The sequence below is a fragment of the Pinus tabuliformis genome, chromosome J (genome assembly GCF_031772625.1).
Source record: "Pinus tabuliformis cultivar Carrire ecotype Pingquan chromosome J, CPIR1, whole genome shotgun sequence".
Lineage (NCBI taxonomy): Eukaryota > Viridiplantae > Streptophyta > Pinopsida > Pinales > Pinaceae > Pinus > Pinus tabuliformis.
The window spans coordinates 348,528,827-348,543,181 of record NC_142295.1 but is presented as its reverse complement, the minus strand read 5'-3'; the positions used below and the strand labels follow the sequence as shown (position 1 = coordinate 348,543,181).

The 14,355-nt window shown below is 38.4% G+C and overlaps 1 protein-coding gene across 1 annotated transcript; it reads left to right on the top strand.

Annotated features, from left to right (window-relative positions):
• Window positions 1-3,588: 3,588 nt before the first annotated feature.
• Window positions 3,589-7,228, top strand: LOC149227188 (disease resistance protein Roq1-like). Its single transcript, XM_089377704.1, has 4 exons — window positions 3,589-4,157; window positions 4,249-5,347; window positions 5,450-5,809; window positions 5,966-7,228. The coding sequence occupies exons 1-4, from the start codon at window positions 3,664-3,666 to the stop codon at window positions 7,148-7,150; spliced, it is 3,138 nt and encodes a 1,045-aa protein (XP_089233830.1). The 5' UTR covers window positions 3,589-3,663; the 3' UTR covers window positions 7,151-7,228.
• Window positions 7,229-14,355: the final 7,127 nt, after the last annotated feature.

Sequence of the window (14,355 nt, the reverse complement as noted above, 5' to 3'; positions counted from 1 at the left end):
GCTTCATGAAATGACCTTTGGCATATTCTTGTGTTCTTGCACTTTTCTTGGCCTCTTAGGAGAATAAAGTTCTTTTCAAAAGACTTATCCAAAAGCATACTTATGCCCAGAATGTAAAAGAGAGATAGCTCCATTGCATAGCAGACCTTTATTGTTTCTTGTGCTCAGAACAATAGGAACACTTGGCTCCTTCTTAATGGTTCATAGAACTAGGCCAACAACTCGGTTCTTCATTGCTCCATAGGACTCTCTTTAATTCATTGATCAAATCCAAATAAATATATGTATCCCTAGAGTCACTTATTTGATCCTCAACAAATTTGCTTGTTGGACATCTTTGTTTACAAGACTTGAATTTATGTGAGCACAGGTGACTGGATGGAAGGACTGCTAGCTTCAGAATTCTGATGCAGAGGTGCCAAAGGGATCAGATCTTCAAACATACTGTTGACTGCTTTATCCAATGAGAAGATTGGACTCAGATCAACAAATTCTTAAAACAAAACTCTTCATTGACTTCTTATCATGACACGTGGTTTAGCTACTGAAGGAGGACTTTAGCATCTTCAGATTTGATTAATGGCCTTCATGAGCTATTTAGCCTAGCTCTTGCATATACCTAGACTTGTATTATTTTTCAAGACCTCTCATGTTTTCGAAGGCTTGCAACAAGATACTTCAAATACATTAACAATCCACTGCTTCATCTCTTGAGATTGCATTCCTCCTCTTGCTTGGGCTTGACCTTAGCTAGCTCTAATACCATGTTAATTTTTGAGTTAACATGTTCTTTGCTTAGGTCAGAGGTCAGTTACTTCATTAATCCATTAGCCCATTATTAATTCCATTAATCCATTAGCAATCACGTTGACCATTATCACATGACAGTAACTGATGAAAAAACATCAAACATAAATGCAAAAGACAAGCCAAGACAAGAGGACACCATGATTTAGACTTAAAGCCAGGGCAAAACCCGACAAGGGGGAAAACCCACAGATCTTTTCTTCTTGATAATATCAAATGTTCACAGAGAGAGAAATCCATAAGTACAATGATACATTAGTCAAACTCAATATATTGACTTGCCATAGATGATCCCAATCAAATGTCCAAAAGTCAAAGTCACATATGCAGAAGTCAACAACAGTCAAAGCTATCCTAACCAGTCAGCAATCAACGGTTAACAGCTCAGTCAAATCAGCCCAATCTATTCGGTAAAAGGAGAGAGAAATTCACCCTCTCTAGGCAGTCAAAATGCAGTCAAGGCAGCCTTCAAAAGTCTGGTCAAACCTTGGTCAACAGTCTGCGGTTAAACCTGCCTCAGACCTGTGGTCAAACACCTCAGTTTGTGCTCGGTTCCTCTGCTCACAAGTGCGGCCTAGCTAGCAGAGTAATAATCCATCAAAGTCGTAGTCAAACAGTTGGTCAAAGTGCCTGGTCAATGCTGCTCTGTGTACTGGAAAAGTCAACCGCAGAAAATCACAGGAAATCCGTCCTCCAAACATTTGCACGTATGGGAGAGAGATAGTTTCTCAAAGAAAGTCGAATCCATCATGAGAGGAAAGAGAAAATCATGTGTGATGATGCCAAAATGGAGTGAACTCATCTTATATTTATACAATTCAATGTGGGTCAAAGGTCATGTCTTTTGGGCTTCATGAGCCTACATGACTGTGGGGCTGACCTTGACCAAAACCAACATTGTGGGCTTGACTTCAAATATACATTTCTGCCTGTCAGAATCCATCGTGCTTTAGGTCAAAATTGGTCCTCTCGAGAAGAGGAATCCAATGCCATCATCATCTCATACAAAGGAGCCGTCCATAGTGGAATTTGACCTTAGTTGACCATTTTTAACAATTGCCTATACAGAACATCTAGTTAAAAGACTAATTTTACTCTCAATAAACATTGGACAAAAACTTCTCTCGATCCAGTTTGAATCAACTTACTAGAACTACTGCTGCACTTTCTTCATCCACAGAAGCCACTTGAAAATGCTTGAAAATAAACTCTCTGTAAGGGCCATTGTCAATAAAAATATTTGCAGTGGAGGCCCTTAGCCCAACAACCATTTTAGCCAGCCTTGGAAGGCAAATAGTTGAGTTCAAACATGATGAAAATTTAATTCCCTGTATACAAAAGCATGTATTAGGTGTTGATAATGGCTAGAAATATGAACTGAAGATGTATATACCTCCTTTTGTACAAAAATGAATAGAAGAGGCAGAGGTATAAGGTTCACCTCGAATTTTCTTGCAAGTTCAATCCACTGTAGGATGTGAAAGGAAGTGTCATAATGCTAAGAGCGAGAAAGAGGGGAAGGAAGAAACTAATAATTTCAGAAATTTTAGCTTTCTATCCATACCTTGATTTGTTCTAATAAAATAAATATTAATTGTTTGACGACATCCAAGGAGCTATCTGGTAATAATAATAACATTATTATTAGTATTATAATAATAATAACAACAATGGAAAGGTGGGGAAGGAAGAAACTAATAATTTCATAAATTTGGACCTTTTATCCTAGCTTTATTTGTTCTTCAGATCCAACTAATATTTTGTAGATCCAACTTATGGTGAACCAGTAGCTTGAAAGCCAATTGCAAGTCATTCAGCCAACAACGATCTATAAGCATGCCATAGTATTATGTCTCTGCATATTCACAATAGTGATTCCACTGTCATATTATTATTCCCCACTTGGATAGAGCGATGACACAAGGGGTTTCTACATGTTGACCAACCATGTAAATTGGATCTTATAAATTAAAATTCTTGTTTTCTAGCCTTCTATTTCTGTAGATATCAATTGTGTAGTTGATGGCATACTTTTTATAAATTCTTCCACAAACTATCATTATTTACAAAATATTCATTTTCAGAATACACATAACTAACTATTGCAATTGTAACTCATTATCATCCACCCTTGCTTTCAACAATGTCCATTCACATGTCCCTATTCTTCCCCACTCTATACATGTCTCTATTCTTCCCCACTCTATGCCTTACGGCGTTTCCTTTGCAACATAAGGTGCAAATGCTAGTTATGGTGATATTGTGACCTAAATAATTTAGTTGAAAATATAAAATGACATTTAATCTAAATATGATAATATAATTTTTTAATGAAATCGTAATTTTTTAATGGTTTAAATTACATTTTTTAATGCCCTCTATAAAATTAGTAAAATACTTAAATTATATAAATTTTACATCTCAAATACGTGATTCTATTACTTAACCTTGAAAATATTTCAAATTTAATAATCATTTGATTTTGTTTCTTAATTTAAATTATTTTGTTTTTACTTAAAAGACATTTATGTCGTGCATGATACAACTTGAGTGATGTTACGAAGATTGAGGTGGACGTCTATAAGGCAACGCATGTGGGTTCCATCTGCATCGCATCATTTAGGGCAATATGTGTGGGGTTCGAAAAACGCGTTGAATATTGGACGATGTATGTGCTTTACTAGGGTTTAATGAATAACCGCGCATAAACCACAGGTGAAGGTTTAATGTGTATATAGAGATAGGGCATCACACCAATCTTCCTCACAATTTCTGTGCGCTGTTAGAATCCCAACTTGTCTCTGCCACTACAAATTGCGTCCATAGCTATCTTTAATTTCTGTTTTCCATTTGGCAATGGCGGCATCCTCATCCTCCTCCACCTCCGCGGCTGCTAATTCCAACAACAAATCCCACCAAGTTTTCATAAACCATCGCGGGGTTGATGTGAAGAAAACCTTCGCCAGGTCTCTCTACCTTCGCCTTCGCGAGAAAGGATTGACGGCTTTTCTGGATGAGGAGGAGATACAAGCGGGATATGAAATTTCGTCTCAACTAGCAGACGCTATTAGGACGGCCTCCGTTCATGTGGCCATCTTCTCTCCGAGATACGCTGAATCAGATTGGTGCCTCAATGAGCTCCTTCTGATGTTAAAGTCAAATGCTCCTATAATTCCTGTATTTTACGGCATCAGTCCGGCTGACGTTCGGTGGATGCGGGGCGTCTATGGTGAAGCTCTACAAACTCATGAAAAGAAGGGGCGAAATGATCCCAGCACTATTGAAGAATGGAGAAATGCACTCCATCAAGTTGCAAACAACAGCGGGTTCGAGCTGGACAAGTACAATGGGTAAAAACTCAAACCTTCCTCTGGCTGTATTTTATATTGGATAAATAGGCATAGACGTTTGTTTCTCACTAGGTCTACTTAATTTCTCCAGGGAGGATTTGGTGCTGGAACTGCTAGATAAGGTGGTTAAACGTCTGTTGGAAATGGTGCCAAAGCCAGACTTGTACGTGGCGGAGTATCCAACAGGCGTCGATGACAAACTGAAAGATTTTGAAGATAGAGTCCTGTTGACGCAACAACAGGGCCGAAAACCCCAGATCTTAGGGATTGTGGGGTTAGGTGGTGTGGGAAAGACAACACTTGCCAAAGCATTCTTCAATAAGAAGAAATCAGTTTATGATAGAAGTTGTTTTTTATGTGATGTCAGAGATCATACAACCAATAGGTCTTTACATTTGTTGCAGAGTCAACTTCTTAATAGCTTGATTGGCTTCAATCAGCATGTAAACAGTGTGGATGAAGGCAAGGGGATGCTTATAGAGCCTCTCAAATCTTGTAAAGCCATAATAATCTTAGATGATGTAGACGATGTGAATCAGGTGAAGGCATTTTTGCCCCAATCTGATGGTCTCAATTCAGGGAGCTTAATATTGATTACATCTAGAGATAAGAATGTTTTGAGAAGCTCAAAGGTTGAAAATTCATCAATTTATAGCCTATCAGGACTTAATAAAGAGCACTCCCTAGAGCTCTTTTGTTCCCATGCCTTCAGCCAAGCATTTCCTTTCCCAGAATTTAAATCTCTGGTAGATAAGTTCATAGATTATTGTAATGGATTACCCCTATCCTTAAAAGTAATTGGGGCACTTCTTTATGGTAAAGAAATATCTCAGTGGAAAGAAGAATGGGATAGTCTCCGACAAATAGCTCCCAGTGCCATACAGGACACATTTAAAATAAGCTATAACTCCCTCAATCAAGAGGAAAAAGATATATTCTTAGACATTGCCTTCTTTTTCCGATATCGAAACAGAGATTCGGCAATAAGCATATGGAACTCATCGGGCTGGAGAGGAAATCGGGGGTTTCTAAATCTACAGGACAAATCTCTTGTGGAAGTTGACGCCTTGAATTTTATACAGATGCACGACCACCTAAGAGACCTGGGAAGACAGGTTGCAGCGTCTTCGTTGCCTCGTCGTCTTTTAATAACAAAGAACCTCATCCATAATTTGTCACACCAATCATCTGTAAGTGTTCAGTCATTCAATCCTTTAAAGATTATTCACTAAAAGTCTGTGATTGTTTGTTGAATGAACAAATAATAACGATTGTTTTTCAACAATGGACAGGAAATAACCTTCCGCGGAATTCGGATGGTTCCCGGTGAATATAGTGGCCAAGATGATGATGATGATGTATTTGGCGTCGTTGATACTGAAAATGCTGTCTTGGAACGCAGTTTCAGGAGTGTGCAAATTCTTGATATGGAAGGTTGTCACCTGGAACCCATTTTGAGGAAGGCGAAACCACCAAACCTATCATGCCTCAGGTGGAACAGATGTCCTCACTCTTCCCTGCCTTCCTGGGTTTCAGTGAAGAATTTAAGGATTCTATATCTGGAGCAATGCGAACTAAAGGCATTGTGGCCTTCCCGGTTTTCAATGAAGAATTTAAGGGCTCTATTGTGGCACTGTAAAAGTGAATCACAGGTAAATAGAAATTTGTTGTGTTAGCGTTTATATATTTAGCAGCTATTACAGTTGCACGACATTTGTGTTTTGAAGGAATTCAAAAGGTTTTGCAGATGAGAATGATGATATTTCTAATGGTTGTAAGTGTAACGTGTGAACATTTTGTTTTTGCAGGAACCTCTGCAGTTTCCGATATATTTGGAGGAGCTGCGGGTAAGCCAATGTGAGAAATTGAGAAGCATAACCGGGTTGGAGCGGGCTACAAAGCTCAGATTACTGGATGTTTCTTTGTGTTCTCAGTTGGAAGAGCTGCCTAGTATGAAAACATTGGTATCGTTGGAGCAGTTATGCGCTAATGGATGTAAGAAACTGAAAGGCATACGAGCGTCGGCACAGGTGACAAAGCTCAGAATCCTAGATGTTCGTGAGTGCTCTGAGTTAGAAGAGCTGCCTAGTTTGGAAACATTGGTATCGTTGGAGGATTTGCGGGCTAATGGATGTAAGAAACTGAAAGGCATACGAGCGTCGGCACAGGTGACAAAGCTCAGAATCCTAAATGTTCGTGAGTGCTCTGAGTTAGAAGAGCTGCCTAGTTTGGAAACATTGGTATCGTTGGAGGATTTGCAGGCTAAAGGATGTAAGAAACTGAAAGGCATACGAGCGTCGGCACAGGTGACAAAGCTCAGAATCCTAAATGTTCCTGAATGCTCTGAGTTAGAAGAGCTGCCTAGTTTGGAAACATTGGTATCCTTGGAGCAGTTATGGGCTGATGGATGTAAGAAACTGAAAGGCATACGAGCGTCGGCACAGGTGACAAAGCTTAGATACCTAGATGTTAGTGAGTGCTCTGAGTTAGAAGAGCTGCCTAGTTTGGAAACATTGGTATCCTTGGAGCACTTATGGGCTGATGGATGTGAGAAACTGAAAGGCATACGAGCTTCGGCACAGGTGACAAAGCTTAGATACCTATTTGTTCCTGAATGCTCTGAGTTAGAAGAGCTGCCTAGTTTGGAAACATTGGTATCGTTGGAGGTTTTGCAGGCTGCTGGATGTAGGAAACTGAAAGCCATACGAGCGTCAGCGCAGGTGACAAAGCTTAGATACCTAAGTGTTTCTAACTGCTTTGAGTTAGAAAAGCTACCAAGTATAGAAACATTGGTATCTTTGGAGCAGTTATGGGCAGCGCACTGTGTGAATCTGAAGAGCATATGGGGGTTAGCCCAGGCCACAAATCTTCGGAAGCTAAGTGTTCGTAAGTGCTTTGACTTAGAAGAAGTGGAAGGTATTGAACATTGTACGTGGTTAGAGATGCTCGATGTCTCTCAATGTCACAAATTGGTGTGTCCCGTGTGGGAGTAGCAGCCGAGAAGCTGTGCCGTGATTATTTTGAGAATGCCCATCACTTTTGAATATATAAATCATTATTTTTATTGTTTATTATTTTAACAAGAGTCATTGTTGAAATAACCATAATTACGCCCTAAGGCGTTCCCCTCTGAAATCAACACCCCCAACTGCTACCGTGTCATTATCTACACCATTCGATCAGATGTTAGATGATTGGAAATTTTAAGGCCCTTGGATTGATAGTTAAGACCAAAAAAACCCTAATAGTAAGGTTAAAATGACCATTCTCCAGCGTTTTTACAACATTCTCTGGTCTTGTGACCCAGAAAAACAACCAGGATTGTTGTGATTTCGACAGGGCTTTCAACTTCACTTTGAGGATGCAGGGTAAGGAAAGCCGAATCCTTCATTCATGCCATATCGTTTCCTTATGCGCGATGGTTTGCAACTTCTGCAACGCTGAACAAGGATTCATTGCATTCATTTTGCTCTGGCAGGCTGCAAAATTCTTCAAAGAAGGTTCAACAATATTCTCATTAGATTTGAGTTAGGAGAACTTGCCAAATTGCCAACCCCTGTCGCTCCAGGATGGTTTCTGAACCTATTTTGAAAAAAAAACTTGCATTGTTTGCCCTTCCGGGCCTGTTGGAGTTTGCTAAGCTCGAAGAGGGTTTTCTTCTGCGTTAATCATCATGGGTTCTTTTTCTTTGCATGTTGAGTTTCTGGTACTGCAACCTTGAGGGCTTTGAAGGAAATGACCCTTTTGATCCGTTATTCAGGTTAATGTTTTCGACAAGATGGAATTTAGCTAACTATAATTTCTGACTGCTCGGATCAACTTTAGAAACATTTGCGAATGAACTTATAAAATTATGCAACCACAAAATGCATGCTTCCATTTGCGGTCAAAACTCCTATACGGTCATTTAGTTCAGACATAAGTGCATTACCCCAAGTAACAGACCTTGATGTTAAGAATGCACTCAAGGATGCGTTGGCTACAGATTGGGAGAAGCTTCCTGACCCTGTACAGGTTGATGTTATGAATACATTGTCAAAGAAAACCGATGATAATGCTGGACATGAAGCTTTAGAAAATGCATGGTGTGCAGCTAAGGTAGTGGAGCAGTTCTCTGGAGTTTTGAAATACTTGAGAATGGAGCTAGATTAAATGACTGGGCAGACAGGCGAGGTTGGTTTCTGTTGTTTCAAATGAGGTCTTTGAAGGAAATGATCCTTTTGATCAGTTATTCAGGTTAATGTTTTCGACTAGATGGAATTTAGCTAACTCTAATTTCTGACTGCTCGGATCAACTTTAGAAACCATTGCGAATGAACTTATAAAATTATGCAACCACAAAATGCAGGCTTCCATTTGTTGTCAAAACTCCTATACGATCATTTAGTTGAGACATAAGTGCATTACCCCAAGTAACAGACCTTGATGTTAAGAATGCACTCAAGGATGTGTTGGCTATAGATTGGGAGAAGCTTCCTGACCCTGTACAGGTTGATGTTATGAATGCATTGTCAAAGAAAACCGATGATAATGCTGAACATGAAGCTTTAGAAAATGCATGGTGTGCAGCTGAGGCAGTGGAGCAATTCAAGAAGCTCTTGATAGAGAGAATGGAATGCAAAAGAAGTTTGAGGCCTAACTTGTCAGTGAGAAGCGTAAGCTTGTACATTTGCAGCAGCTGGTAGTAAAAGTTAAAGAATGGAAAATACAAACTGAGGTCAGAAACTTGAATGGGTTCATCTTGATATCCTTGTCACAGGTCTCTTGATGTTGTAGTTTTAGTTTACGCTGTAAAATGGGTCCTCACATAAGTCTTCTCCAACATATGGTTTTTTATGCTACACATCAATAATCAACAGTGAATTTAGACATTGTACTTCTACTTCCTTGAAAATCTTGTTTGGATATGAGATTGATGCATGATTAGGTTATTTTCCTTCTCAGCTCTATATGTGGAATTGGGTTTTCTAGCTTTGAATAATGAGGCAAGGGAAGTTTTCATGAATTGTAGATTGTAGGTTATTTTAGGAATAAAGACATTGTTGATTGAGAAATGACTGCGTTATGTTTGATTGAATTACACATCATTGAGACTTTACTAAAACATCCAATAATTTTAACATTTATTAAAATTATGATGATTTGCCTTATTTTGGAGTGACTCCAAAATGCTACACCTGATCATGGTTCATAGTGTATTGGACCATAGTCTTTGATAAGCTTGCTTTACAACTGATGCAACTCCTACTGCCTCTTTAATTCCTTGCATTTGAAAATTGCACCATTTAAGCTCAACTATATTCTGGTGATGGATTATATAAATGTTATTGTACAATCCTCCTTGCTACCATCTTTGAACTCTTAAATTTCCTAGATAATAATTGCCAAATAGCATGTCTTATCATTTTATAAAATTTTCATGATAAAGAAGACCTCATAAGCCTCCAAACTGTCTTCACTCCTCCCCCCGCCAACCAACAAACATCTAATGGACGTAGGCAGTCTTTTACAGGCCCTGAACCACCTGAAATTCATTAAATATAGTTTACCATGTCTGTTGGGTCCATATCACAACCAATCACTAGGTTCCATATGGAAGCTAACCAACAGCCTCATGGACTTATCACAAAGTCACCTTGTTGGGATTAGCTAAGATATAGATGAACTTAATCAGAGGTACTAGTCATGAGGTTCATAAAAGCACTTCAAGCTAAGATATCAATCTAAACTGATACATTAGCTCAAACCCTTCTCTTATGTATAATGCCTTCCAGAACTCAAAGAGGATGAAAAATATATTTTCAACTTCTTTTTGGATGCTTTGTTCAAAGTGACACTATCTCGGTTCCTTATGAAATTAAAGAAATCTGTTCTAGACCTTCAAAGATCATTGTAGTATATAGATTTTATTGTGGAATGTTTTAAAACGAGAACTACAATCATAAGTTTGTGCACAAGGTAAGTTCCATTGGACGTTCATTTTGTTTTTTTAGCTGGATATGAAGGCTTTAATGATTAAAATATAAACCAAGCAGGCAGCTCACAGACTGAGTAAAGACAAAGCTGAATTAAAAGCCCTCAGGCAAGAGAAGGAAGAAGTTGTCTCCCTTAAAAAGGAAAAACAGTCTCTTGAGGAAAGTACCATGAAGAAACTTTATGAAATGGAGAATGCATTACGTAAAGCCAGTGGGTAGGTAGAACTTTCCAATGCTGCGGTCCGCAAGCCGAAAGAAGAAAATACACTGGTAAGGCATGAGATGAAGGCTGCAAAACTAAGTTCTTTACAATCTGCAACAGCTTGTCAAGAATCTCTTAATAGAGAGAAGGGAATGCAAAAGAAGTTTGAGGCCTGGGTAAGACAGAAAGCTATATTGCAAGAAGAACTTGTCAGTGAGAAGCATAAGCTTGTACATTTGCAGCAGCTACTAATAAAAGTTAAAGAATGGAAACTACAAACTGAGGTCAGAAACTTGAATGGTTTCATCTTGATATCCTTGTCACTGGTCTGTTGATGTTGTAGTTGTAGTTTAGGCTGTAAAATGGGTCCTCACATAAGCCTTCTCCAACATTTGGTTTTTTATGCTACATGTCAATAATCAGCAGTGAACTTATGACACCAAATCAAGAGGTGAATTTAGACATTGTACTTCTACTTCCTTGAAAATCTTGTATGGAGATGAGACTGATGCATGGTTAGGTTATTTTCCTTCTCATCTCTGTATGTGGAATTGGGTTTTCTAGCTTTGAATAATGAGGCAAGGGAAGTTTTCATGAATTGTAGATTGTAGGTTATTTTAGGAATAAAGACATTGCCGATTGAGAAATGACTGCCTCAATTACGTGGACACATTTGGCCCGGATGAAACCTATTTGAGAAAGAAAGTTGAAGGGACCTTTTTTTCAAAGTACTTGATGTATATATTAGTGGACACTGATGACAATGGTGATCCCATCGCTATTTCTTCATTTTGTTCATATCCGATTCCTTGAAAGCTGAAGTATGTGGATTTGAAATATCCCCTATACAGGCTGATGTTATGAATGCATTGTCAAAGAAAACCGATGATAACGTTGGACAGGAAGATTTAGAAAATGCATAGCGTGCAGCTGAGGCAGACAATCTTGCTGATTCGGAAGCCTAATCGGTCAGTAGAATAGGAATTATCAAATAGAAGTTGTAGGATTGATCCTAAGACAATAGACAATGCCTCCAGCTTTGCAGCTGCTGGTACAGAGCTTTCTTTGTCATTGGCTTCAGCTGGAGATGTTGGTGTAGAATTTTTTAATGATTCCACAAGTGTTGCTAATTCTAATTATGATATTGTTTCATTAGATCATAGTTTTGGAGGAAATGGCTCCCAGGATAGAAAGGATGAGATGCTTGTGAAAATGTATACACTGGTAAGGCATGAGATGAAGGCTGCAAAACTAAGTGCTTTAGAATCTACAACAGCTTGTCAAGAAGCTCTTGATAGAGAGAAGGGAATGCAAAAGAAGTTTGAGGCCTAGGTAAGACATAAATCTATATTGCAAGAAGAACTTGTGAGTGAGAAGCGTAAGCTTGTGCATTTGCAGCAGCTGCTAGTAAAAGCTAAAGAACGGAGACTATAAACTGAGGTCAGAAACTTGAATGGGTTCATCTTGATATCCTTGTTATTGGTCTGTTGATGTTGTAGTTGTAGTTTAGGCTGTAAAATGGGTCCTCACATAAGCCTTCTCCAACATCTGGTTTTTTATGCTACCCGTCCATAATCAGCAGTGAACTTATGACACCAAATCAAGAGGTGAATTTAGACATTGTACTTCTACTTCCTTGAAAAGCTTGTATGGAGATGAGACTGATGTATGATTAGGTTATTTACCTTCTCAGCTCTGTATGTGGAATTGGGTTTTCTAGCTTTGATTAATGAGGCAAGGGAAGTTTTCATGAATTGTAGATCGTAGGTTATTTTAGGAATAAAGACATTGTTGATTGAGAAATGACTGCATTATGTTTGATTGAATTACACATCATTGAGACTTTACTAAAACATCCCATAATTTTAACATTTATTAGAATTCTGATTATTTGCCTTATTTTGGAGTGACTCCAAAATGCTACACCTGATCATGGTTCACAGTGTATTGGACCATAGTATTTGATAAGCTTGCTTTACAACTCATGCAGCTGCTACTGCCTCTTTAATGCCTTGCATTTTCAAATTGCACAATTTAAGCTCAGCCATATTCTGGTGATGGAATATATAAATTTTACTGTACAATCCTCCCTGCTACCATCTTTGAACTCTTAAATTTCCTAAATAATAATTGCAGATAGCATGTCTTATCATTTTATAAATTTTTCATGATAAAGAAGACCTCATGAGCCTCCAAACTCTCTTCACTCCTCCCCTCGCCACCCAACAAAAATCTAATGGACGTAGGCAGTCTTTTACAGGCACTGAACCTCCTGAAATTCATTAAATATAGTTGGCCATATCGATTGGGTCCATATCACCACCAATCACTAGGTTCCATATGTAAGCTAACCAACAGCCTCATGGACTTATCACAAAGTCACCTTGTTGGGATTAGCTAAGATATAGATGAACTTAATCAGAGGTACTGGTCATGAGGTTCATGAAAACACAAGGTAAGATATCAATCTAAACTGAGACATTAGCTCAAATCCTTCTCTTATGTATAATGCCTTCCAGAACTAAAAAGGGATGAAAAATATATTTTCAACTTCTTTTTGGATGCTTTGTTCAAAGTGACACCATCTCAGTTCCTTATGAAATTAAGGAAATCTGTTCTAGACCTTCAAAGATCATTGTAGTATATAGATTTTATTGTGGAATGTTTTAAAACCATAAGTACAATCATAAGTTTGTGCACAAGGTAAGTTCCATTGCTACTTTCTTCTCACAAAAGGGGTATATATCAAAATATAAGCTTGCTTTTGTATTGACTATGATTTTCTAAGGTAATTTTAGAAGTCCTTCGACCTTCTATTGTTAGACCTGAGGCATTTCTGCCTTATGCAATCATGTTGAGGTATCATTTTCGACCTTCATGTAATAATACTGAGGCATAAGATGTTGGACTCTTTTAAGTCATTACTAAAGGAAATTTTTTAGTATATATATATGTGCTAATTCCAAATGGTGAGGCCCAAAAGCAGAAAAGTGGCAGGGCATCATTGACCTCCAACATAGGCATATTGTAAAGACGAGTGTCATTTCTATATAGAACAGGGGAATTCTTAGTATCTCTAACATGCGTTAGGATAACTATGATACATGAGATTATGAATGCCATGTCTAATTCATACCTGTTTAGAGCTCGGATTTCATCTAGTACAATATATCTCAACACAAATCATGAGTATGGCCCAGCCTTTTCCGCAAGACAAAAATGTCATAAATGGACACAAATCATGAGTATGGCCCAGCCTTTTCCGCAAGACAAAAATGTCATAAATGGAGCAACTCAAACAGGAGATCATATGAAGAGCAACCTAACTAATGTAAAAAGAGATTCAGGAACTTTGTTTTCACCAACTGCGCGGACAAATAAACTAGACCGAACAGAACATAGTGAAGCCTGTTTATTAAAAATGTCTCCTATTGAAAAGGGGCTGCTTTTATTAGGCATTGAAAACTCAAATATGAGATGTAGGACCAAAGCAGGTTCATGCATTAGATGCTCTGCTGGCACTGAAGTTCAGCAGAATTCTATAGATATATCAGATTCAATGCAGACAAGCTTGCTGATTGGGAAGCCTAATCAGTGAGTAGAATAGGAATTCCCAATGAGAAGTTGTAGGATTGATCCTGAGACAGTGGACGATGCCTCCAGCTTTGCAGCTGTTGGTACCGAGATTTCTTTTTCATTGCCTTCATCTGGAGATGTTGGTGTAAAAGTTGTTAATGATTCTACAAGTGTTGTTGAAGATGCAACTAATTCTAATTATGATATTGTTTCATTGGATCATATTTTTGGAGGAAATGGCTCCCAGGTTAGAAAGGATGAGATCCTTGTGAAAATGTTCCATCGTGTTAGATAACTGGAAACACTGCTACAAGAATGAACTGAATGGGCCCAGCAAAAGGTAATGCAGGCAGCTCGCAGACTGAGTAAAGACAAAGCTGAATTAAAGGCCCTCAAGCAAGAGAAGGAAGAAGTTGTCCGCCTTAAAAAGGAAAATTTTTCTCTT